Below are 24,690 nucleotides of genomic sequence, written 5' to 3'. Positions count from 1 at the left end.
CCGATTGTACCTTTACCTTGGAAAAGGTTTTTTTGTGTGTACATAAATAAAAACTTAATCATTTTATTTTATTTTAATGTTTTTAAATGTGGTATGCAAATTTTTATGAATCTCATTATGTACACATGTTTTCTATAAAAAAGAACATCAAATGAAAAGGGGGTATACAACAGAGAACAAGCAAGCAAGACAAATGGTCTTCAGACTAACATACATTTAGAGTGTAGAAGGGTCTCACTTGAAAGAAAAGAGAAGATTATTTACTTATGCAGAATTAATTGAAGAGTAGGATGATTGATTTTGTTATTGAAAGTGATTATAAACCAGTTTATTTGTAACAACCTAATCACTCAAGAGTGAAAACGTTCCACTGAAGCTATTTAATATTTTTCTCTATTTCTTTTGTTCCAATTTGCGGTCCAGTCAGGAGTGTTAAAGGAATATTTTAAATGATTCTGCAGAATAAAAAGAATTCTGTTTCTTCATTGTGCTTACAGCACTATATTTCAACATGTGAGGACAAAATAATAGCAATTGGCAACTTTGCCGCAATACAGTGGTGCCCCGCAAGACGAAATTAATTCGTTCCGCAAGTTTTGTCCCATAGGAATGCATTGAAAATCAATTAATGTGTTCCTATGGTCAAAAAAAGTCCAAACAAAGCCAAATTTGGTACAACAACAGTTTTTTAACTGCTCTTTAAAGTCACACATACTGTAAAGAGCAGTTCCAAAATTGAAGGGAAAATAAATTAACTTTATAAACAAAACATGTCTTTGTTTTTAGACAAAGGAAACAAAGTCGCGAGACGTTTTCGTCTTGCGAAGCAAGCCCATAGGGAAATTCGTCTTGCGAGGCAAATCGAAAACAGAAAAACCTTTCGTCTAGCGAGTTTTTTGTCTTGCGAGGCATTCGTCTTGCGAGGTACCACTGTACTTTTATCTATCATCTATCTATCTATCTATCTATCTATCTATCTATCTATCTATCTATCTATCTATCATCTATCATCTATCTATTTATCTATCTATCATCTATCTATCTATCTATCTATCTATCTATCTATCTATCTATCTATCTATCTATCTATCATCTATCTATCTATCTATCTATCTATCTATCATCTATCTATCTATCTATCTATCTATCTATCATCTATCTATCTATCTATCATCTATCTATCTATCTATCTATCATCTATCTATCTATCTATCATCTATCTCTATCTATCTATCTATCTATCTATCTATCTATCTATCTATCTATCTATCTATCTATCTATCTATCATCTATCTATCTATATATCTCTCTCTGAAGGACCCATATGGATTGATGAAAAAAGGCAGCTGGAAACCAAAGTGCACAGAAGGCCAAGGAAGCCCCAAAGCACTTCTAAGGTTTACAGTACGTCCCAATCTGGAGGGTGCGCCCAGATAAAAGAGTATAGATCTTTCACTTAGAAACTGGGCTATTGCCATTTTTGTTTAGTGTACTATTTAGATGTAGCTGGGATATTGCTAGATACTCAAAGGACTTGAGGCACAAGTCCATGACACACATTTCCATATACTAATTCATATGCATAGAAGACTCTAGGCAAATTAAGATGGAGGGCTGCACTGTACCCAACTATCTGACAAGCAAACACACCACTTACTGATGTGTAAGCTAGAAATACAGTGATGGTGTATATACCACAAATACACATACATCTCATACGGAAATGAGAGAGCAGCATCAATCCAATCACAAAAATAAGAGGGAAACATCTAAAAGCTGCTAGAGAAAGTTTTTCCTTACTTCCTTGGCCTATTTACTTTTATTTATAAGAATAAAGCAAGTGGCTATAAATCAGGTTTTGAATTGTTCTATAATTGTGCTTTTCAAAGTAGATAATTAAATTGCTATGCCTTTGCAAAGGTCAATATGTTGGGCTAGCATATATTCATCTCCCTAAGGCATTTGCCCTTATTAGCCATGAATCAGTTTCATGAACTGAGCCTTTTGGCTTCATCTCACAAAGCCTAAAATTATAAAAATTCATTGAGATCTACTTCTGTTGCTTAACTTTATTACTAATTAACCCTCATATGTCCCTTTATGATGTAACTGAAGCTACCAATGTTATTGCTCCTGTATAATTGGAGAGAGGATATCCCATAGGTTCATATCATTGCTGTATGTCATTACAGAGTTTCCACAATGAAAATTCTTTCAGATTCACTCAGGGATATTGTCTGCAAATGGGAAAAATATATTATTTGTAACTATGGATATCTTCTCTTTTGGGGATGTATTTTCCCCCACCACTACTGCCACAATAATTGCATCATGGTTATTGTTTGTGACTCAGGTGGCCTTTTTGGTGCTTTGTAAGACATTAATCATTATTTATAGTCCAGTTATATATGTGGCCAGCATGATGCAAGCTTTTTGGTACAGGTGGCAGCCTGGTTGAGTGGATTTAGGTTTAGAACAAGAAGGATTCTCTCCTCTCTTCTTCACCCTGCTGTTTCTGTGGTGCAAGATGATGCAAAACAAGGGCAGAGCCAGCCCTGTCCAAACAAATGAAAACGCCTCCCACTTTTATGATGCAATTGTGCAACAGCTGAATCTGGGCAATGGTCCCCTAGCCACTGCAGCCACCTAGGCATCCAGGAGCAAGGCTGGATCCAGGCACAACCTGTAGATATTAAATAGCATGGGTGTCAGAATGGCCAAACATTGCCTGGGAAGATCCACCAGACAGAGCCATATCTCCTGAAGGACTCTGTAATATTGTATTGCAGTCCACTGAGTGGTCCAGCAGAACCAACAGGGATATTTGTTCCCTGTCTAGTTCCTGGCATATGTAAGTGTTGTTGTTGTTAAATTCTTTCAAACATTCTTTCTGGCACATGTAATCCACCAAGGTGACCAAGACAGTTTGAATCCCAAAACTAGGCCTGAACTCAGATTGGAATGGAGCTAAAGAATACTACTACTAATTTTATTATTTATACTCTGCCCATCCAGCTAGGTCGCCCCAGTCTCATGCCAGAAAGCCTGGAATTAAGTTGCCAGCAGCCACTCTGCCTCTTTGTATAGAAATAGTAAATTAGAGAGATGCCTGTAGTCTTCCCTAGCAGACTCCTTGCAGTTACGGTGTGGGGTTTTTTTCCAAGTGAGCAAAATAAATCATAGAGTTGGAAGGGACACAAGGGTCCTCTATTCCAAACCCCTTGGATGAAGAATTGTAAACTACAAGATTTCACTTCCCAACCAAGATGTGGAATTTCTAAAACTCACACAGTTTTTAGGGAAGGGGAATATCATTCCCAGCATCCAAGGATCATTGAACCCTAAGCCAACCGGTGCCTCTGCTTCCACTCCTGTCATGATAGAAGCTATGGAGAAAAGAACACAACATGTGGGCAGGGTACTGCATCCTGAACAGTCTTCAAGTGCACATTGCCCTCTACACCTAACACCACTAATCTGCAGTCTTGTGGTCTATGAGCTGTAATATGCAGCAGTTCGTACAAAATATTTAATAGGAGGAGGCAGTCAAGAATCCTGCAAGTACAGGTCCTGTTTTGAAAAACTGGTTATTGAAGACACTGGACATTATAAGGGCAGATGAGATGTACCAGGGCAGAGGGAGGGGCATTTGAAAATAAAGGGAAGATATCTGCATACCTTTGAAGCAGATCAAATATAGTATTCTATGTTAACTAGGACTTCATCAGGGAAGGTGAATGCTGTTTTATTTACCTTTAATGCAATGTGCCTTGCAAAGGAATGAAACAAACAGAATTTGGTACAAAATACTGCTTCTCTATCCTGTTAAGTTGGAACATTTAAGTCCCACACATACCAGCTCTCTGCGTAACAATAGATTAGATATAGATTTTTAGTTTATAAATAGGAATAGCTGCTAAACATGTTTTAAAACTAATTAAAATATCTAGGTGATAAAGCAATTATTAGATCTCATTGATTCTGATGGGAGAAATTTAAGTATTTGCCTAATGCCTTCATTGCAATCAATGGAGCTTAAACATGTCTGAGTTTAGCTGGATTGTGTTCCTATAGTTTAAGGAAAAATCAAATAATAAAGAACTGCTGTAGACTGAAAGTCTGTAGCTATTATAAAATACTCTGAACTTAAGTTTTATCAAAGGTTGTCCTCTACTTGCAAGTGACTTTTGCTCTATAGCAAAAAAATGATTCCCAAGGAGATTTAGCGTATTTCAAGCTCATCCAAAATAAACAACAAAATAAGTTTTGATAATAGCTAAACTTGGGCTTCTTAGGATAGCTTCTATATCAACTGAGTTTGTTGCAATAGATCTTGTATTTTTGTTTCCTGAAAAGGGAAAAAGAGCTTTTTTGGGAGGGGAATACTCATGAGATATATTATTGTTGATTCAATTATGAATATTAGCAGCCAAATGTTAAGCATGTTCACTTATAAGTAGATTCCACCATGTTAAATTGGTATCCAGCATAAAACTACTCTCTAGAATGTGAAAAAGTCACATTTTACAAAGTTTTATTTGATGACTTTCTCAGTGTCCTTCCTATTGTTGTCTTGGAAACATTCTGAGATAACAAGATATTGTTCCAAATCCATATCTCTTTTTGGATTACCCACATGTCTGTCTTCCACTCAGGTGCCTAGTAGCTTTCATTTTAATGACTTTCTGAGGTCTCCCTAGGGTACAGAAATGGACTTTTCTTGTCGTAGTATTCAAAGATCTAGAGAATTCCCCTTGTGCAGTTGCTCTTAGTGTGTGTACAAGCATCAGGAGGGGATGTCAAGGCAAACTTTCAACAGAACATCATCAATGCTGACCCTGCTGCTACTGGCACACTGTGCAAGCTAATTTTGGGTACACTTCAACAGAAAAGATTCTCACACATTCTAATATTGTGGACCATTCGTTTTATTATATCTTTTGTTTGTTTGTTTGTTTTATTTTAAAATGTAGGCCCCGCCTTTCCTCTTCTTGACTAATGCCTACAATGGGTCAGCATTAACGATTAAAAGCAAAAGAACAATAAAAACTGTATAAAACCACAAAATAACAGTAGATTAAACACGAAGACAAAGCCCAGCAGAGTGAGTTCAAACAGCAGGCAGACAGAAGCCAGATTGCCAAATATGTTTTCAGAAGGGATCAGAACATCATTAGGGATGCAGCCACATTGATCTCCTAGGGTACTACACTAAAAATAACCTTTCATCTGTTCCCCACTAAACACAACTCTGATGAAGGATGGCTGTACAGGAGGGCATCCCCAGCTAACCAGAGTAGACATGCATTGTTACATAGAAAGAAAGAGGGCATCCCCAGCTAACCAGAGTAGACATGCATTGTTACATAGAAAGAAAAATACAATTAGATATCAAGATTCTACACTAGTTTTCTGATGCAAATACCTGGTTCCGGTCAGAATTTTTGCCACTGCATTTTGTACTGGCTGAATATTACAGTAATTCAGTCTTGATATCAGGCTTAGAGGACTGTGACCAGGTCTGCCTCTATTTATTAAATTTAATACTCAATAGACAACTTTATCTTATCAAACTGAAAGCAGCAGATTGGCTCCAGTGGGATAGCTGTGCAGCCTCCAGCTGTCCACTCCAGCCCCAACCAGGCAGGCTGCAGCAATGCTGGGGTTAGGAATGTGTGTTTGCGGTTCCACCCCACTACTCTGGCTGTTCCTAGAATCCAGGGTGTGTTTTTAATCAAAGTGTACCTTTATCAGGCAGGATGAGTCAAGGAATGAACAGTTAGATGTCATAGTCCAAGAATTTGATCCATATCCTTTGGTTGTACAAAACCTAAAACATATCTATGACAATAGAGTAAGTAGCTGCCAGAAGCACAAGCTATAGTAATGTTTGAAGCAGGCCAATTAATGGTATCAAAAAATGGGAATGGCACACCAGCAGTTTCTAAATGGTCTCTAGAGTTTTAATGCTTAGGAATCTTAGAATGGTATGTCCTTCCCTATTCTTATAGCACACTTTCATCCAAGAAGGCATCATAAGAAAAGGAAAAACAAAACCGATAGTGAGAATTGGTCCTTAGTGGTGCAGTAGACATCCTGCTGTGTTAACCACAACAGATAAAACATTTTATGTGGCCTTCCTAGATAGGCAAATTATTATGTATATGCGGTGAGGACAAGAATTTTCAATGGCTCAGCAGACCAAATGTGAATCTTAAAATTGCAACTTAGACTTCAAAATAAGGACGAAAGTCATGGAAACATTTTCCCCATGCTGAAGTTAGTTTATTATCAATGCAGTGTTGAAATGACAGCAGCAAACAAAGCAAGCACAGCCCCTTATTGCTTTTTTAAAATGGGAGAAGACAATTTGGCTAAAATTGAGGAAAATCAGAGGGTGGGGTTTGTCCTTAATGGGGTTTGTCCCAGCCTTCAAGTATTTAAATTGGTACACTGATGCATTTTGGTGCATTGTGAATCCTCAACTCGCTCCCAGCATCAAGATTCAGGGCAAATTATTTCAGTTATTTTGAAAAGGGAGATAAAGTGCTTTTCAAAAAAGAAGGGATATTGTGATCATGATATAGTAAACAAAATTCCTTCCTTTGCTGTGAGATTGGAACCAACAGTTCTGGAATAAACATCACAGTGTTCAAAAATGGAGGGTTAAAAAGAAAAAGATTTCTCAGAGGTTCAGGTACTACATAAGAAGTGCATCAGTGACCTGGTTCAGAGTAATCCCATTGGGGCATATTTCCAAGTGTCTGTTAAGGAATTAGAAAAAGAAACAGATGTTTTCTATCAAAAACTAATGTTGAAGAGCTACCATTACTCTTTTCCTAAGCACATATTCTAGACTGTAATCATGCACTCCCTCCTTTTGCTTTAATAGAAGCAGCAGAATGCAATAATTCATATTCTGGCTTGTTGACACAGCTTGCTTCAGCTGTTCACAGAGTAAGTTGTTTGTTCACTGAATCTCTGAACACGTCAGCACTCTGTAGACAAACAAAAAGGAGCTGTTGGTTTTGACAGTGGCTGCAATTGTCTACCACCCTCCAAGGGACTTTGAAAACCTGTAATAAGTTTACAGAATCACATGCAGTAAATTTTTACTGCTGCTAACTTTGACACTCTTATTTCCATTAGGAGAAATAACAGACTCCCTACAATTTCCTTTGTGCAGGCAAAGTAAAATAAGGGCACAATCAATCAAAATCTGAATGGAAATGAATAGGGGCTGCACAGAGTATGGCTTTGGGGATTTCATGTCTTCCCTATTCGCTGGAAATGATGCTTTTCAAATAATTATGCTATTTTTAGATTTCGGTTTAGGAAAAAGCAGCCAAAAGATTGTTATCTGAATAGATCAGCATCCCTGCTTCACGGCTGTTGCCAAAATTTAGTAAGCACCACTTCTGTATAATTCTCAACCACGTCTATGGGATTTGCATGACAGGAACACTAAACAATTTCATTTTGTATTATGTATTAAAATCTAGGGCTCACGAATGCTTAGGAAGCAGGTGAAATTGTCAGTTAATAATTGTCTCATCAGTTTTCTGTCTTGTGAACTGGTTCACAGGATCATGCCTTTAATCTCCTTTGATCCCTAATATGTTCTACTCTTCTATTCCACAATTACAGGGTTGACTCCAAAGTTTTCATTCCAGTTATGAAAAGATCTTCCATTCCAGGAATAAGAAAAATGGGTAGTGGGTTTCTCTCTATAGAGAGTAATTGTCTCATTTAGTATTCTTATTATGCTGATTTCTGACAAGTGGTTCTAGACATGAAGATCATCATCAGAAGCCTCCAAGGTGCAATCTATTGGGAGTTTATTGGAAGCAACACTTTTTGAATTGAGGTTCTTTGTCAGATGATATACTTGCAATGAATAACACAGACTGAACAATGCACACATTTGCATATTTACTCAGAAGTAAATGCCATTGAACTTAAATAGGGCTTACTCTCTAGCAAGTGTTCTTAAGAGTTCCAGCCACAGTTCCTCTGATGAAAGAACCATCACTTGGGAACTTTTGAGCCCAATAAACTAAATATTGTTGATGTGCCATCAGGCTTCTACTTTTGTTTTGTGTAAATATCCCTTCTCCTTTGTTAGTTGGGACTGGACCACACTGAATCATTTGTGCTTTGAATTAATTTGTGTTTTGCACGGAAATAATACCCTTTCTTGTGTATTCTTGGTTTTTTGATACCACTGTGTCAACCATTTATTATTATTTTTTAAAAAAACTCTTTATCCCAGTATATTGAGTATATTAATGCATTACACTGAAAATTATGCAGCACTTTTTTCAATTGTATGCCACCTAAGAACAATAGAAAATAATCATCCACACAAATGCGCATAGTACCTTTAAAGTAAGAAATAGGAAAGCTTTTCGTTAGAAAAATACCACATATTACATAAATACAGTATCAGCATCACCAGTAGCTAATTAGTGCCTCTCATAATGCACTTGAGGCAAGTGTTTCAAAATTACTTACGTTAGACTCTTAAACAGCGAAGGATACAGTGGTTCCCAGCTTGAAGGGGTTAATGTTGGATGAACGATTCCAACATACTGTAATTGCTTCTGATTAGTTTTATGTTGTAATGAAGCAATAATGACCAAAATGCAGGGCATTTCTGGGGGATTCATGAGTGGCTGGTTTTGCTTCAGGCCATTAACCCCACTCATTAATACCTCTGGAAGTGCACTGTGCAGAGGTTGTTATTGTTAATAACAGGAATGCTACAAAAACAATTGCCAGCACTGTAAAATTAGCTGATAAACTCAGAACATTTGCAAGTTTGCTAATGTGGAGCTTTGTTTCCATTTCAAAAGTATAAGGACTTCTTCATCCAAAACCCACAAGGAAATATGGAACGTGGTACGTTTATGTGAGAATGTTGTATTCTTGTGCTAGACTGCTACATTGGAGAAAAGGAAGAACAATTAGCCACTGCAGTATGTAGCTGACCATATAGGAGATAAACTAGAATACTTAATCACATATTGTTTTTGTATTGCGCACTACTTCCTTCCCTAAGATGATGATAAGAATAATTATATTTGCATGAATTCATCCTGTAGGAAGTGAATGAAGGAACATTTCCTCCCTTCCCTTCTTCAAGATACAGAAATTGAAAAATGACTGCAGAATATTTTCTACTAAAATAATTTAACCAAGCATCTGTGCGTATAGTACTGGCTAAAACACTTAAAAACACACAGAAAGAGGATACAGTAAGATAATTTCATCTGTCTCTTTCTTAGAACTCCATGCTCTGATGGTGAGAGGGCACAACTCAACAAGATGTCTCTTTTCTCCTGCTGGGAGAAAAGCAGCTGGGAGTATGATTTTGCTTGGGGGGAATGTATCCATTCATTTGGAATATTTGTATCCTCCTCTTTAGGTCTCAAAAGCCTCCCAGAACAGCTAAACTTACACACAGAGTAGCTAAAGCCTAAACACGCACACACACTGCTGCTGCTGCAATCAAATTCGGAGCTTCCAATGGCTTGTGTTGTTGTTTAGTCATTTAGTCGTGTCCGACTCTTTGTGACCCCATGGACCAGAGCACAGCAGACACTCCTGTCTTCCACTGCCTCCCACAGTTCGGTCAAACTCATGCTGGTAGTTTCGAGAACACTGTCCAACCATCTCATCCTCTGTCGTCCCCTTCTCCTTGTGCCCTGCATCATTCACAACACCAGGGTCTTTTCCAGGGAGTCTTCTCATGATGTAGCCAAAGTATTGGAGCCTCAGCTTCAGGATCTGTCCTTCCAGTGAGTACTCAGGGCTGATTTCCTTAAGAATGGATAGGTTTGATCTTCTTGCAGTCCATGGGACTCTCAAAGAGTCTCCTCCAGCACCATAATTCAAAAGCATCAATTCTTCGGCAATCAGCCTTCTTTATGGTCCAGCTCTCACTTCCATACATCACTACTGGGAAAACCATAGCTTTAACTATACAGACCTTTGTTGGCAAGGTGATGTCTCTGCTACATTTCAGTAAATAACCCTCCTGCCGCAGTTCCCCAATCAGGACACTACAAGTTGTATCCAACTAAGTCACTGCATGCGCAGGAGAACCTCCGAAAATGAAACAGAACTTCCCTTCCATTTCCCCAACCTCCCTGCTCACCCTCAAATCTGTTCCAAAGGGCTAGAGGAGCCCCAAAGCAGATGAAGGAAAAGGAAGTTCCATTGTTGTTGTTTAGTCGTTTATTCGTGTCCGACTCTTCGTGACCCCATGGACCAGAGCACGCCAGGAAGTTCCATTACACTTGCATAAATTGTTCCATGTGCACAATGATTTAGCTGGATACAACCCTATGTGTCTTGCGTAGTTTGGTCCTGGGTTTCTTGTATTGCATTATCTCCAACACAAAGTGCAGAAAGCTTGGTGACCAACCTAGAATCATAGAATCATAGAATCATAGAGTTGGAAGAGACCACAAGGGCCATCGAGTCCAACCCCCTGCCAAGCAGGAAACCTCAAAGCCCTTGTAGCATGCTAAGGGCCCAACCCAACACTGACAGGATTGAAGGATTTAAAAAAATAGTTTCTTGAAAGCACATGGCTACACCAAATTCCTTTTAAAAAAATTTATCCTCGTGCACCATTCAAATGCTGGTATTGATCTTGTCTAATTTCACTTCTTTTTGGGAATATTTTTGATTGCCAAAATTTACTTAATCCAAAGCAAAATCACACATCAGCATAATGAAAAGGGGCTTTCCTCATTCACAAGTACTCTGTTGCTTCAGCACAAGCCCCAAACCACTATATCAGTGTAGTCAAAGATGGGGAAACTCCATACTTTTGTAGCAGTATAGATTTTACAGCAGAATTTTGGGCACACAGAACGGAAGAAAATGCAAGAGAAAATGATGATATGGACAACACTATATGCCAGTTCCTGATGATTTGTAACAAGGGGACAGTCATTGCAAATAAAACAAGCCCATTGTAAATAAAACAAAATCAAATCAAATTTGAAATGGAGATATGTAGTAGTTGCTCTTCCAAAATAATGACCTGCCGGGGCCAATCTTCATGCTATTAAGCTTAATGCACAGTATGCAGCTATGTCTCCACATTTTCTTTAATTACAGATGTGAAAAGGTGAATGTTTTCTGACCTACAGCCAGATTGTTATCTGGCCTGCAGCCCATGGGGAGAGAAGGTTTATCCCTTTCCCACCCCCATCCACAATCAGGATTGACCTGCTCGCCCCTCCAACTTGGATAGGAAGCCTAGACACCAATGGAAACTATCTCCTTAAGTGTCCTAACTGTGCAGTGACCCTGATTTTCATACTGATAGTACCAGAGGGCAGACGAGATACAAAATTCTCCTGCCTGTAGCTGTAATGAATTAAATAAAGTCTGGAGATGTGCCTGTATGCTACACATTAAGCAGAATGTGCTGCTTCGCCCTTAGTACCAAACAAGAAAAAGAAAATGTGTGATAATATAATTTGAAATGCAAAATGATCAATTATAGCACGATTTGCATAGAAAGAGAGGATGTGTAAAAGAAGTCTAAAGGATGACCACCTAACAGTACTGTGTATTTACTGATATTTAAATGGAAATTGTGCAAGCTCTAACCCTTTCATTCTAGAGCCTGTCAAGTACGTAGCATAATCTTGACTTTCAGTATCCGACCACTTCCACTGAAGACATTTCTACGTGCTCAAGTGTTGTAGTCTTTAGTCATGCCAGCAACCTCACTGATTCTCATGGAAATCCCTATTTGCATGACGTTCCAGAGTGCTTGCACCTAGTAATGGGCCTGGTTGTTCTTATATCCATGAAGTATGTTATATTTTCCAGCCTCATTTATTACATTTGTGCCTTGAACTTACAGCTCATATATGGACTCCAAGCATCATACAAAGAAAAATCTGCATTGGTTTGCATTCAGATATACAGAAAAAGTAGATATACCCCAGGAAAAATTAAGACTGCAAGACATTATTAGTGTCAAATGTGACACTTCACAGAATCAGGGTTTAAAATGATTTTCTGGTTTTCACTAACTGAAGAACTGAGTTTTCCTTCAAGTATATGTGGTGGAAAATATCCAGGGGTAGCACTAGGGAGTTTAAATTGTTTTAGATGAGGGAGTTCTGGAGAGTTGTACAGTGGTACCTCGGGTTACATTCGCTTCAGGTTACATACGCTTCAGGTTACAGACTCTGCTAACCCAGAAATAGTACCTCAGGTTAAGAACTTTGCTTCAGGATGAGAACAGAAATTGTGCAGCAGCAGCAGCAGCGCAGCGGCAGCAGGAGAACCCATTAGCTAAAGTGGTGCTTCAGGTTAAGAACAGTTTTAGGTTAAGAAGAGACCTCCAAAACAAATTAAGTTCTTAACCCGAGGTACCACTGTAGTGTTTGTAACATTTGTGCACATTGGACTATGGCAGCCAGCATAGCTGTTAATTTTGCATTAGGTCCTACAAAGAAAGCCAGGATGCTTTAGCAAACCCACAGCTCTCATTGCTTCTTTCACTCTCCCTCTGATTCTCTTCAAATTCAAACTGCCAACTGTCTCACATTCTTATCTCCTCACTGCAGAACACTGGTCTCAGATTCTATCCCTGCAGGGAACTCACTTATTCAGGATAGGAAATGTCTACAGGCATTTAGGAACTACAGATACATAACATTTCTCTGCTTGCTCAAAAGGAGCTTGATCATTTGTGCAAATGATTGACATTTTGTGGGCACTTTTGAGTATGTACTGCCAGGTCTATAGCCCCCTCCCCTTTAACTGCTCTTTGATGTGGCAGGAGAAAGAGAAGATAGGTGCAGTGGATGAAAATTGATGCTATTCGCGTCAATTTCTAACAAACTATCAACAGAAATGGATACTTCCCCTCTGGGCTCTCCCAGTTGTGGTGTAATAGTAAATGGTGAAGTGCAGGAGGTCATCACAACAGCCTCTATAAACATGTCTCCAGTCAGAATTCACAGTCTCGCCACCAAGAAGAGTCCAGAAATGCAGCAATTGTGTGAGAAGTGATACAATTTAAACTGCTAGAAGGAAGTAGGAACCTATTCAAAGAAAAGGAAAGAAGTGTGAGGAGGCAGCAATCTTTGCAGGAGCCCCTCCCCCCCCGACAATAAACAAGGTCAGGATGGAAGGCCTACCTCTCCCCTCAGCATGCAGAGATAGAGCAGAAATGCCAGGAGGAAGGTATGGACTTGAAATGGAACCAGGAAGCTGAGAGAAGCAAGGAGGTAAAGAGAAGGAGAACTGTCAGGACACTTATAAAGTGAGCAGCTTTGGGGAACAGAGATAAGAGGGTGGTGCCCTTTAAAGCAGCTTCAAGAAAAAGGTGAGAGGAGAAAAGGGATTTGAAGGAAAAGCCCTCACACTTAGAGTGAACAGGAAGAAACAGAAATAGAGACTTCAGAGTCAGGGTTGGGCACAAAAAGTGCAGGTGATGAACCTGTGCAGCATAAGGAAAGTAGAAACTCAACAATACAGCTGCAAATAAAACATTTTAAATGTGTTTTAAGTGTGATAAAAAATGTGGCACTAGACGGCGATGGTGAGCCTTATGGAAAATTCAATGTATTTTTAAAAACCATTTGAAAAAACCTTTTTTCTAAAAAAAGAAAGAAAGAAAGCATTTTCAGAACATTTTTTATATGTGTGTAGATTCCACCTAGGCGTAGAAAATAGAATACAGGACATGTGAGATAACTAGCCTCATATAACCAACATGCTTAAGTCTAATGCTTAAGTTTTATGGTCTGTGGGTCTTCTACATTGAGAAGATGGATAAATGCTATTTGATTACAGAGATAAGGCCTACTTTGCCTCTGTCTTCACCCAAAAAGAAAGCAGTGTCCAACCTGGTGATAACATAATAAATACAGTAATGCAAGGAGGGAGCTGCAGATAGGAAAATAGGTGGGAAGGGAAAACCTAGCTACTTTAAATGAATTCAAATCCCCAGGGCCTGATGAGCTGCACCCAAGGGTACTGGAGGACATTGTGGATGTAATCTCAGAGCCTCTGTCTATAATCTTTGAAATTTTTTGGAGAATGGATAAGGTCGCTGCAGACTGGAGGCAGGAAAACATTTTCCCCATATTCAAACAGGGGGAAAAGGAAGACCTAGGTAACTACTGACCAGTCAGCTTGACAATACCGGGACAGGTCCTAGGAGCAGATAATCAACTGTTGGTCTATGATAACTAAAAACAAGCCATGCTAGAGGAATCTCATTTCTGTTTTAAATAGAGTTACAAGCATGGTGGATCAGAGGAATGCTGTGGACATAGTGTGTCTTGATTTCATTAACAGATAGGTAGCCGTGTTGGTCTGTCATAGTCAAAATAAAAAAATTCCTTCCAGTAGCACCTTAAAGACCAACTGATAATGATATCCCATTATACATGACTAAGCCATTTCTCACCTCCTCACCCCTTGCCTTTTCCTGTAAGACCTACTACAGTCGTTAAGAGTCGTCAACAGGCTCATCTCAGCTATCTGCCAATCTCCCATTTCCACCACCCTTCTGAGTAATACCCCTCCCCACCTTCTCACTATATAGAAGGATCTGGCAACTTCTGTTTCAGTGTATCTGAAGAAGTGTGCATGCACATGAAAGCTCATACCAAGAACTAACTTAGTTGGTCTTTAAGGTGCTACTGGAAGGAAATATTTTATTTTGATTTCATTAAGGCTTTTGACATGGCCGTCTTAAGCATATCTGGCACCGTGGTGCAAAGATCCCTCCAGCGCCCCCCGGCCACTCCAAAACAAGGGAGGGGGCTGTGGAAAATGTCCTCCTTCTCCCACCGCCCCTATCCCCGGCATGGTGGCAGCAATCAAGCAGGAAAACATGCTGGTGGACAGGCTCTCCGGAGTTGGGGCACCTGAGAAGGCAGCCCGGGAAGGCTGCAAGCCAAATTTCACCAGGAAGCAGCAGGAGGACAACAACTGGGAGCAGGGCCATCTTTAGCAGATGCAGAGGCTTGGGAGGGAAGTGCAACTTCCTTCCTAAGCCTCTGCGGGGATCGCTCTCCTCCTGTGGAGGCTTGGGAAGGAAGCTGCACACCCGCCAGCCATATAGTTGGCGGGGTGCAGCTGGCATGCGTGCAGGGAAAGGGGAAGCTGCTGGCAAAGCCAAGCAGCTCCCCCACTCTCTAGGGCGCCCCTGAGAGGCTGGTGCCCTGGCACAATGAACCACTAAGACCAAAGGGAAAGACAGCTCTGGTTTTTGACAAACTCCCCCATGGTATTGTGAAAACGTTGGCAAAATGTGGGCTTAATGAGGTAACTGTTTGGTGGATATGTAGCTGGTTGACTGACCGAACCTGAAGAGTGCTCCCTAATGGTTCCTTGTTATGCTGGAAAAAAGTGGGGTGCTGCAGAGTTCTGTCCTGAAACCATTGTTGTTCAATGTATTTATGAATGACATGGATGAAGGAATTGAGGGGATGCTCTTCAGATTTGCATATTCTATTATTCTATGTACTTGTGTCCAAAATACACAAGGATGGTGTCACTATTGCTGGAGTGTATTTGTTGATTTCCTCTTCCAAATATTTGTGAGTTGCAGAGGGAAAGTACTGGCAACCAACTGTGAGCATTTTGAACAAAAACTGGCAAATGAATATGCTATTCACATCTGACAGTATCTTGTACTCAAGTAGAAAATGTGGCATATAAAGCAGCACATAGGTCTGGTGCATTTATTAGCAATGCATTGTAGTTACTCCCATTTCAACTCTTTACTTTGTACGCAGGGGGGGGGGGAATAGGTCCCAAATGCAAATTATTTCATTGGAAGGACAAGGCTGTGTTCAAAATTTTGTGAGTGTAAAACAAAGCAAGACAAAAAGACATGTTTACTACACATGCTCTAGCACTAACACCTCTCTCTCCCAGTGTTTGTAGCAAAACACTTGAGATTTTTGAAAGCCTATTTTCTCCTTGGTGCTTTGTTTCTCATTTCTGGCTTTGCATAATTATATAAAAATGAATTATTTGCTTTGTTTTTTTAAAGGAGATCTGAACAGCAACTCTAATCAAGAACAAAGCATTTAAACCTAGATATATATAGACCTCCCAGCTCCTCACCAAAACCTCGTTGGTGCTTTCCTAGCTTTGGAAAGGAAGCTGGAGTGTTCTAGGACCCTGCCAGAGCCCCAGAGACAGCCTCAGCAGAAGTTTTCAAAGAATCACAAAACATACAGCAAAGTCAAGGTGGGCATATAGGCTGTTAGAGCTTTTAAACATACTGTCCTGAGCCACTTCCCCTTTCTAACCCCTTTTTGAAATGAACATAGTTTGATAAGTTTACATGGCTTTTATTTACAAACTTCCAGAGGTCAGATTCATGCGCTCTATATGGAGCTACCTTTGAAGGTGAATTGGAGTTTACAAAAAATCCAGAATGCAGCAGCTAGAGTGGTGACTGGGAGCAGTGGCTGGAACCCTATAACACCAGTCTTGAAAGACCTACATTGGCTCCCAGTATCATCATCATAATCATTTTTAATTTGTATACCACCTTTCTATCTTACAATACTTACAATACAATACTTACAAAAGGCGGTTTAAGCGCTGAAGAAACAAAAAATGTACATCTTATAACAATCTAATGCAATACAAAAATGTGATCATAAAACATAACTTTAAAATAGGCAACCTACATCAAAAATGTAACATTCAATAATAATTAGAAGATTATAAAATAATATCAACATATAAAAGTTAAACAGAAATCCACTCAACAGTTACAATAATATCAAAACTATATGCAATAAAACGGCAAGCCACAGTACATAAAACAATACAATACACATTGAGAAGCAGAGCAAGGCAGGTGGAAGGAGGCCTTGCCTGATGGAGTCTCTCCCCTCACAGTTCTTCCTGCAGGCACAGCTTCCTTATGAGGCTACCCAGGGCCGGAGGGTGGGGCAAGGCAGGTGGAAGCAGGCCTTGCCTGATGGAGTCTCTCCCCTCACAGCTCAGGAGGCGGAGGCACCAGTGGCAGAGACGCAGGTGGTAGAGATTCAGGCGGCAGAGGCACCATCGGCAGCGGCAGAGGTGCAGGTGGTAGAGGCTTACGCGGCAGAGGCACCATTGGCAGCAGCAGAGGCGCAGGTGGTCGAGGGTCAGGTGATGGAGACACCAGCGACAGTGGCAGAGGCTCAGGCGGTGGAGGCACCAGCGGCAGAGACGCAGGTGGTAGAGATTCAGGCGGCAGAGGCACCAGCGGCAGCGGCAGAGGCACAGGTGATAGAGGCTTACACGGCGGAAGCAGCAGCAGCAGAGGTTCAGGCGGCAGAGGCACCAGCGGCAGCGGCAGAGGTGCAGGTGGTAGAGGCTTACACAGTGGAAGTGGCAGCGGCAGAGGCACCAGTGGCAGAGGCGCATGTGGTAGAGATTCAGGCGGCCGAGGCACCATCGGCAGTGGCGCAGGTGGTAGAGGCTCAGGTGATGGAGACACCAGAGTCAGCGGCACAGGCTCAGGCGGCGGAGACACCAGCGGCAGAGACCCAGGTGGTAGAGATTCAGGCGGCCGAGGCACCATCGGCAGTGGCGCAGGTGGTAGAGGCTCAGGTGATGGAGACACCAGAGTCAGCGGCACAGGCTCAGGCGGCGGAGACACCAGCGGCAGAGACCCAGGTGGTAGAGATTCAGGCAGCAGAGGCGCAGGTGGTAGAGATTCAGGCGGCAGAAGCACCAGTGGCAGCAGCAGAGGTGCAGGTGGTAGAGGCTCAGGTGATGGAGATACCAGCGTCAGCGGCACAGGCTCAGGCGGCGGAGGCACCAGCGGCAGAGACTCAGGTGGTAGAGATTCAGGCGGCCGAGGCACCATCGGCAGTGGCGCAGGTGGTAGAGGCTCAGGTGATGGAGACACCAGCGTCAGCGGCACAGGCTCAGGCGGCGGAGGCACCAGCGGCAGAGACTCAGGTGGTAGAGATTCAGGCGGTAGAGGCACCAGCGGCAGCGGCAGAGGCACAAGTGGTAGAGGCTTACACGGCGGAAGCGGCAGAGGCACCAGCAGCAGAAGCGCAGGTGGTAGAGATTCAGGCGGCCGAGGCACCATCGGCAGTGGCAGAAGTGCAGGTGGTAGAGGCTCAGGTGATGGAGACACCAGCGTCAGCGGCACAGGCTCAGGCGGCGGAGGCACCAGCGGCAGAGACTCAGGTGGTAGAGATTCAGGCGGTAGAGGCACCAGCGGCAGCGTCAGAGGCACAAGTGGTAGAGGCTTACACGGCGGAAGCGGCAGAGGCACCAGCAGCAGAAGCGCAGGTGGTAGAGATTCAGGCGGCCGAGGCACCATCGGCAGTGGCAGAAGTGCAGGTGGTAGAGGCTCAGGCGGCGGAGACACCAGCGGCAGAGACCCAGGTGGTAGAGATTCAGGCGGCAGAGGTACCATCGGCAGCGGCAGAGGCGCAGGTGGTAGAGGCTGAGATGGCGGAGGCACAAGTGGCAGCGGCAGAGGTGCAGGTGGTAGAGGCTCATCATCATCATCATTTTTAATTTGTATACCACCTTTCTATCTTACAATACTCTTGGCGGTTTCCACGCTGATGGAGTCTCTCCCCTCACAGTTCTTCCTCCAGGCACAGCTCCCTTATGAGGACTCCTTGGGCTGGAGGGTGGGGCAAGGCAGGTGGAAGGAGGCCTTGCCTGATGGAGTCTCTCTCCTGAGGGACAATTCAGTGCTGACCTTTAAAGCCTTAAATAGCATCGGCCCTGTATATCTGAAGGAGCGTCTCCACTCCCATCATTGTCCAGACACTGAGATCCAGCACTGAGGGCCTTTTTGTGGTTCCCTCACTGACAGAAGTGAAGCTACAGGCAACCAGGCAGAGAGCCTTCTTAGTAGTGGCGCCCACCCTGTGGAACACCCTCCCATCAGATGTCAAGGAGATGAATAACCATATAACCTATATTACCTTTAGAAGACATCTTAAGGCAGTCCTGTATAGGGAAGCTTAATAAGATTTAATGTTTTATTATGTTTTTATATTTGTTGAAATTTGCCCAGAGTGACTGGGGCAACCCAGTCAGATGTGCGGAATACTACTACTACTATTATTATTATTATTATTATTATTATTATTATTCACACAATATTCACACCCAAAAAAATAATGAAAGGAGGAGTTCCTGCTGTTTCTAACTCAGTTCTCATTTAGTAAACCCATTAATGCAAATTCCAAAGCAAATTTTCCATGTTGCACGCTGGAAAAGGCAGTTGCTTATGGGTGACAGTGTCTGTGACAATTCTATTGTGTAGTTCATGCTCAAAAGTGCAGGCCATGTACCTGGTGACTACAACAACCCTAGTGCTAGACCCTATTGCAGGTTGGGGGTCAAACTGACAGAATACGAGAACCCTGCAATGTTATCCCAACATTATAGTTTTGGCTGAGAAAATAGCGTACAACACCTCTGCAGTGATTTTATTATTAGTATCCCTACTGCTGGTTGAAAGGCTATATTAAGAGAGACTAGTCTACAGCAAGCCCTGTCCTGCAGTTCTTTTAGTATTTCTGTTAATATTGCAGGGCTGATGTGAGGCTGAAGATGATTTGGAATCCCTAGCAGAAATTCCCCACACCTTCTCCAGTTACAGCAAAACTGGGCCTTGAGATCTTCTCCCAGGTCGAATCAAACACTCAGTAGTATGCAAAAGTTTCATATTCTACTGACTTTCATGCAGACTGGTTTCACTTTTAGATGTTTGCAAATGAAAAAAGAAAATGAACATTAGGTAAGATCAATGTTAGAGCATAAATTTCTGTGTTTGATGCTCTGCTATTTTTTAGTTCAACCTTCTCAGCAGAGGCAAATTAAGGGGAGCACGACTGGTTCAGTTGCACGGAGTGTAGAGCCTGGGGGGCTGCAGGGGGCGCCACAACTATGTTCTAGAATGGAAGGCAAGATGTGTGTGCAGGAGAAGGGTTGGCATCACACAGGGCACTGCTGAAATGTGAGACCCCAAGGTCCACCACTGCTCTCAACCACAGGATCAGGAATTCCAGGATTGTAGGACAGTGGTGGAGAATCTATTTTTGTGTGCAAAAATTCAATCCCCAGCATCTCCAGGAAATATTGGCAATGGTAAGGCTGCCTAAAACCCAAGACAGCTGCTTTCACTCCGTGTCAACAATACTGTGCTAGTTAGAACAATCGTCTGACTTAGTATAAGGCAGGTTCCTATGTTCCTAACATCATCAGCATCATCACTACAGAGTCACAATGGTTCTTTATTACGGAAAACAGTATGCCCAACAACAAAGAAATGAAAAGCACTATGGTCATATAAGAGACAAATTCTATTAATTTCATGGAACCTAGCAATGCAAATAAGCTGAAGTTCTACTATACCAATACCAAAACCAATTACACATTTCTGTCATAGTTCTTGATAAGGAATTGGTTGCTTTAGGGCAGTGGTGGCCAGACTTGGCCCTCCAGCTGTTTTTGGACTATAACTCCCATCATCCTTAGCTAACAGGACCAGTGGTTAGGGATGATGGGAATTGTAGTCCCAAAACAGCTGAAGGGCCAAGTTTGGCCACCACTGCTTTAGGGTGTGATCCTTAGCACGCCTGCACAGGAAAAAAAGACCTATTGTAATCAGTGAGACTTATTACATAGTAAACATGGTTAGGTTTGGGCTGTATATTTGCTTCTGTTGTGTTTGATTCATGAATGCACAATTATTATAACAGCTCCAAAGAACTTCTTAACTTAATAATTCTTAAATAATTGACGACTGGCTTGCCCAAGGACAGATATTGACTCAGCCATCAAAGTCTGTTTCCCAACTCATTGCCTGTAGCTGAGTTCATTATGCAAGATGAATCTGAATATCTGTTTTACAGCTCCTAATCCCAGTTCATACAAAACCCCAATTGACTCTAAAGCCAGCAGCAAGAGCTTCACTTGAGTATATAAATATACATACACATCAGATAATATTTGTTAGTATGGAACTTCTGTATCATGTGTAGGCTGCCAGCTATTTACAGCTTTGGAACGTACAGAAAACAAAGATGAATTGCCTTGAAATAATAAATGTACCATATTAGTAATATAAGAATGTGCTCCCTTTGCATTCATAATACTGTGTTGTTAACATCTTTGTATTTAGTAACAATCTAGTGCATTTTAAGGTTTAACTTGCAAGAGGATGTACAGTTCCCTTGATAAATGTTCTCATCTGGTTTTATGAGTTGTGTGATGATTTCCAGCATGTCATCACATGATTCAGTTTTTATGATAGCACCAAGTAATCAAAAATGTACTTTGGCACTTTTAATCCAGTCTGGCCAGAAAGACAAATTGTACTTGACTGACGAGTTCAAAGTTGAACAAATGCCCTGCTAGGTAGGACCAAAGAGCCAACTAATCCAGCAAAAACCAGAAGCCTCTGGGAAGCTCATGAGTAAAATGGGGTTTAGATGGCACCCCTTTATCTCATTAGGAGTGTTCACACATTTAATCAACAAGTGTAGAATCTTTGTGCACTTGGGTAGTCAACTAGTTGAGCACCACACTTGTACTTGTCTGATGAGTAGCTGAAAGCAGGTGCAGATGATTTGCACCCAGGTAAAACATAATGTGAAAATACCCCTAGTAATTTGCTCTTAGGATATTCAGAAATATACTTTCTTTGTATAGTGAGGCAAGGAAACTGTGCCCCTCATTCTAATTTCATGTGTCCCTTAGGCACCTAAGTAGACCCATGGCCTGATTCCAAAAGCCCTCTGCAAGCAATTAATTCAGGCCTCTGATAAAAGTGACCTGTCTCTTCCCAGCAACCCACTAGGTCAGTGATGGCCAAACTTGGCCCTCTAGCTGTTTTGGGATTACAATTCCCATCATTCCTGACCACTGGTCCTGTTAGCTAGGGATGATGGGAGCTATAGTCCCAAAACAGCTAGAGGGCCAAGTTTGGCCATCACTGCACTAGGTGGAAGGAAAAGCAGAGCAGAGAGAAAAGAAAGGGAGAGAAAGCAGTGGGTACGTTTTGCTCTGGTCCTGCCTCTCACTAGCTTCAACCTCCAACTCCATGGCTGGCATGAGGTCATGGCCTTGCTGAGGACCCTGATGGAGATGGCAAGGGGGAGGAAAAGGCCATGAATCAGAGCCCTCCTGCCTCAGAGCCGGGCCTCTCCATTGAGACTCTTCCTCTGGAAGTCTCTGCCAGATGGTGGGGGTTGTAGCAGTGGTTGTAGCATGAGTTCCAGAAGTTAATTATGCCTTGTTTAAAGAAATTCATTGTTTTTGCTGTTAAGTCCTAAACCTACAGCTAATAGGTTGGGTGGTCCCCATTTCTAGTACAAAGACAGGTGGAGAAATCTAGTTAATTTAGCTCATGAGTCAAAATCCCTTGTTCTTGATGTGGACACTGTAGTTAGTGCAGAATGCTGCAACATGGTTACTGCTGACAGGAGTAAAATTTTGTCAGCATATAAATTTCTGCTCAGAGATCAGAAATGTTTGCTAGCAGGCCAAGTTCGAGGTGGTCCTATTAGTACAAAAAGCCCCTAACGACTTGGGACCAATTTCCTTGCCTTACCTTATATATGTCCTCTTGACCTCTTCGATCTGCGGAAATGGCACTCTTACAGGGGACACACAAAGCTTGTTCCACATTTGTAAGAATGTTTTTGTGTGTTTGTGTGGCAGCACTTGAACTCTGTAAGCCCATGCCTGTTAACCTCTGGCAGGCACCTTCACTGTGCAGGCAACTGACCATTTACATAGAGGTTGTGTTCCAAGGAACCATGCATGTCAGCAGGAGGTGTGGAAGCCCTCCCCACCCCATTCCGCTCCTGATCCATCCACTTTGGGTGTCAAAAACTAAGGGTGGGTGCTGAACGTGTGCAAATGGGAAGTTGCCTGTATTTGGTTTGGCACCTGCTTGAAATATTTTTGTTTATATAGGCCTAATCAGACATGTAGAATCTTGACATATGTTTTGTTTCTTTTTAACAATTATTATTTTTAAATCATTTTTTGAATATTTTTAAATACTTGTTTTTAATGCTAATTTTAATGTATTATTTTATATTTCGTAAACCACTTAGAAGTTGTTGCTTTTTTCCTTATAATCAGGCAGATTATAAAACTTGTTAAATAAATAAATAAACAGACAGACAGACATGTGTGATATTTGGGCTTCTGGGAAATACTGTACCATGACCAAGCACCTTTTTACTTATTTCATTTTATAGTTTATCTTTCTATTAAATTTAACAAAAGTCCACTGGTGTAAGAGGAATAAACTACAAAGACTTACCATGTGTGAAAACCTGTACATTCAGAAAACAATCAAATGTAAATGATCCCTACCAGAAATTTAACTTCCAAAAGAAAAATGTTTTTGCTGTATTAGCTTAAGATATATGATCTCAGAGTTCAATGTGTGACGTATTTTTTTAATTAAATTATAATAATAATGGCCACCTCGGTTACACATGACTCTATAAAAGGTGTTCGATAAGAGTCTGGTATTGCTTTGTTAATTAATTTCCTGTGATAAAGCTTACAAATGGTGGCATTTTTCCATGGCATGTTGAACCTACATAATAGGCCATCATTCTAGCAAGACTGTGCAACTATTAACAACAAGGCTTGCTATGCTCACTGGGTTTCTGCTATTAAGATTTTTAATTTAACTATAAATAATATTGACAACACATATTGAGGAGGATCGAATTAAAATTCTACCCCAAAATAATAACCTTGGGCCGATTAAGAAATGGCATCCAGTTCAATCATTAAACCGGAATTGAATTTTAGAGGATATGGCTCCATGATTAGAAATACCTGAACTGGTTTTAATTGCTTTTTTAAGACTGTTGGAAAACTCTCCCCTCAGAATAAGTACAACAGAAAATGATGCTAGGAATTCTCTGTGTTCCAAATCACTTATTCGCTGGCACAGCAAGTCTTTAGATTGGTCCATAAAAACTTCAATCTTCAAACCAGTATTTCTGGTGAGGAAGTAGTTTGCGGTTTTAATCTCACAGGTGTTCAGTGAAACTTCTGGCTGACTTTTTATTTGTGTGCCCTTGGATGTACATCTAGCTGCAGAATGCTGAACATGTCGGTAATCTTAATATTCTCCATAATGGGAAAGAAAAGCAGGAATAGTAAGTAAGGTTGTTTCTTGATCATTCAGAACAGATTCAGAGAGGCTCTAGCTGTTTAAGCTTAGCCAGCCAAAAAAATTTATATGTGCAGAAAGTTATGTGTGTTCTTCAGTCTAAAGTGCCATACAGAGCTGCCTTCTCTTTCTGTCTTAAGAGTAGATTTGGTGGAGTGTGAGAGACCAGGCAGGCAGATAGAAATGGCTAGGACAAGCGGGAACTGGCTTTCTTGACATATCCCAATATTTGAGGGGAAGTGTCAATGTCCACTCAACTAATTGGTTGAGTGAATAGCCTGCAGCTGACCTACTCCTATTTTGGTTTTAATAGTAAGAGCCAGTGCTTCCCCCCCCTAAAAAAATGTTTAGGGGTACTCTCACTTTCCTACTGATATTGAAATACTGCCCCTCAATGAGGCCAAACTCAGACTCACAAAATGTTTAGGGGCATGCGTACCCCTGTGTACCCCCAGAAAAAAAGCAATGGTAAGAGCAACTATGTTTATGATTGCAGCACT

At 41.4% G+C, this 24,690-nt stretch overlaps 2 protein-coding genes across 5 annotated transcripts; one reads left to right on the top strand and one right to left on the bottom strand.

The window, feature by feature from the left end:
- Positions 1-24,690, bottom strand: part of LOC309531354 (uncharacterized protein) — a 271,658-nt gene that overhangs the window by 105,998 nt on the left and 140,970 nt on the right.
- On the top strand, positions 16,868-19,104 carry LOC309531324 (uncharacterized protein). 5 transcript variants are annotated; one of them, XM_082220753.1, is made up of 3 exons: positions 16,868-17,463; positions 17,695-17,775; positions 17,812-19,104. In XM_082220753.1, the coding sequence occupies exons 1-3, from the start codon at positions 16,894-16,896 to the stop codon at positions 18,538-18,540; spliced, it is 1,380 nt and encodes a 459-aa protein (XP_082076879.1). In that variant the 5' UTR covers positions 16,868-16,893; the 3' UTR covers positions 18,541-19,104. The 5 variants fall into 5 exon arrangements, with proteins under 5 accessions (XP_082076879.1, XP_082076882.1, XP_082076881.1 ...); XM_082220757.1 differs by having other exon boundaries at positions 16,872-16,913; positions 17,200-17,361; positions 17,704-19,104; XM_082220756.1 differs by having other exon boundaries at positions 16,868-17,325; positions 17,704-19,104.

The sequence above is a fragment of the Podarcis vaucheri genome, assembly GCF_965113315.1.
Source record: "Podarcis vaucheri genome assembly, chromosome: 4".
Taxonomy (NCBI): Eukaryota; Metazoa; Chordata; class Lepidosauria; order Squamata; family Lacertidae; genus Podarcis; species Podarcis vaucheri.
Note: the sequence above shows the minus strand (reverse complement) of the source record. Positions and strands in the feature narration are given on the sequence as shown.

Coding starts and splice junctions, on each gene's coding strand:
- LOC309531324 (XM_082220753.1), top strand. CDS start 16,894: ATGGAGTCTCTCCCCTCACAGTTCTTCCTGCAGGCACAGCTTCCTTAT. Junction 17,464..17,694: donor CGGCCGAGGCACCATCGGCA/GTGGCGCAGGTG, acceptor GTAGAGATTCAG/GCAGCAGAGGCGCAGGTGGT. Junction 17,776..17,811: donor TGCAGGTGGTAGAGGCTCAG/GTGATGGAGATA, acceptor GCACAGGCTCAG/GCGGCGGAGGCACCAGCGGC.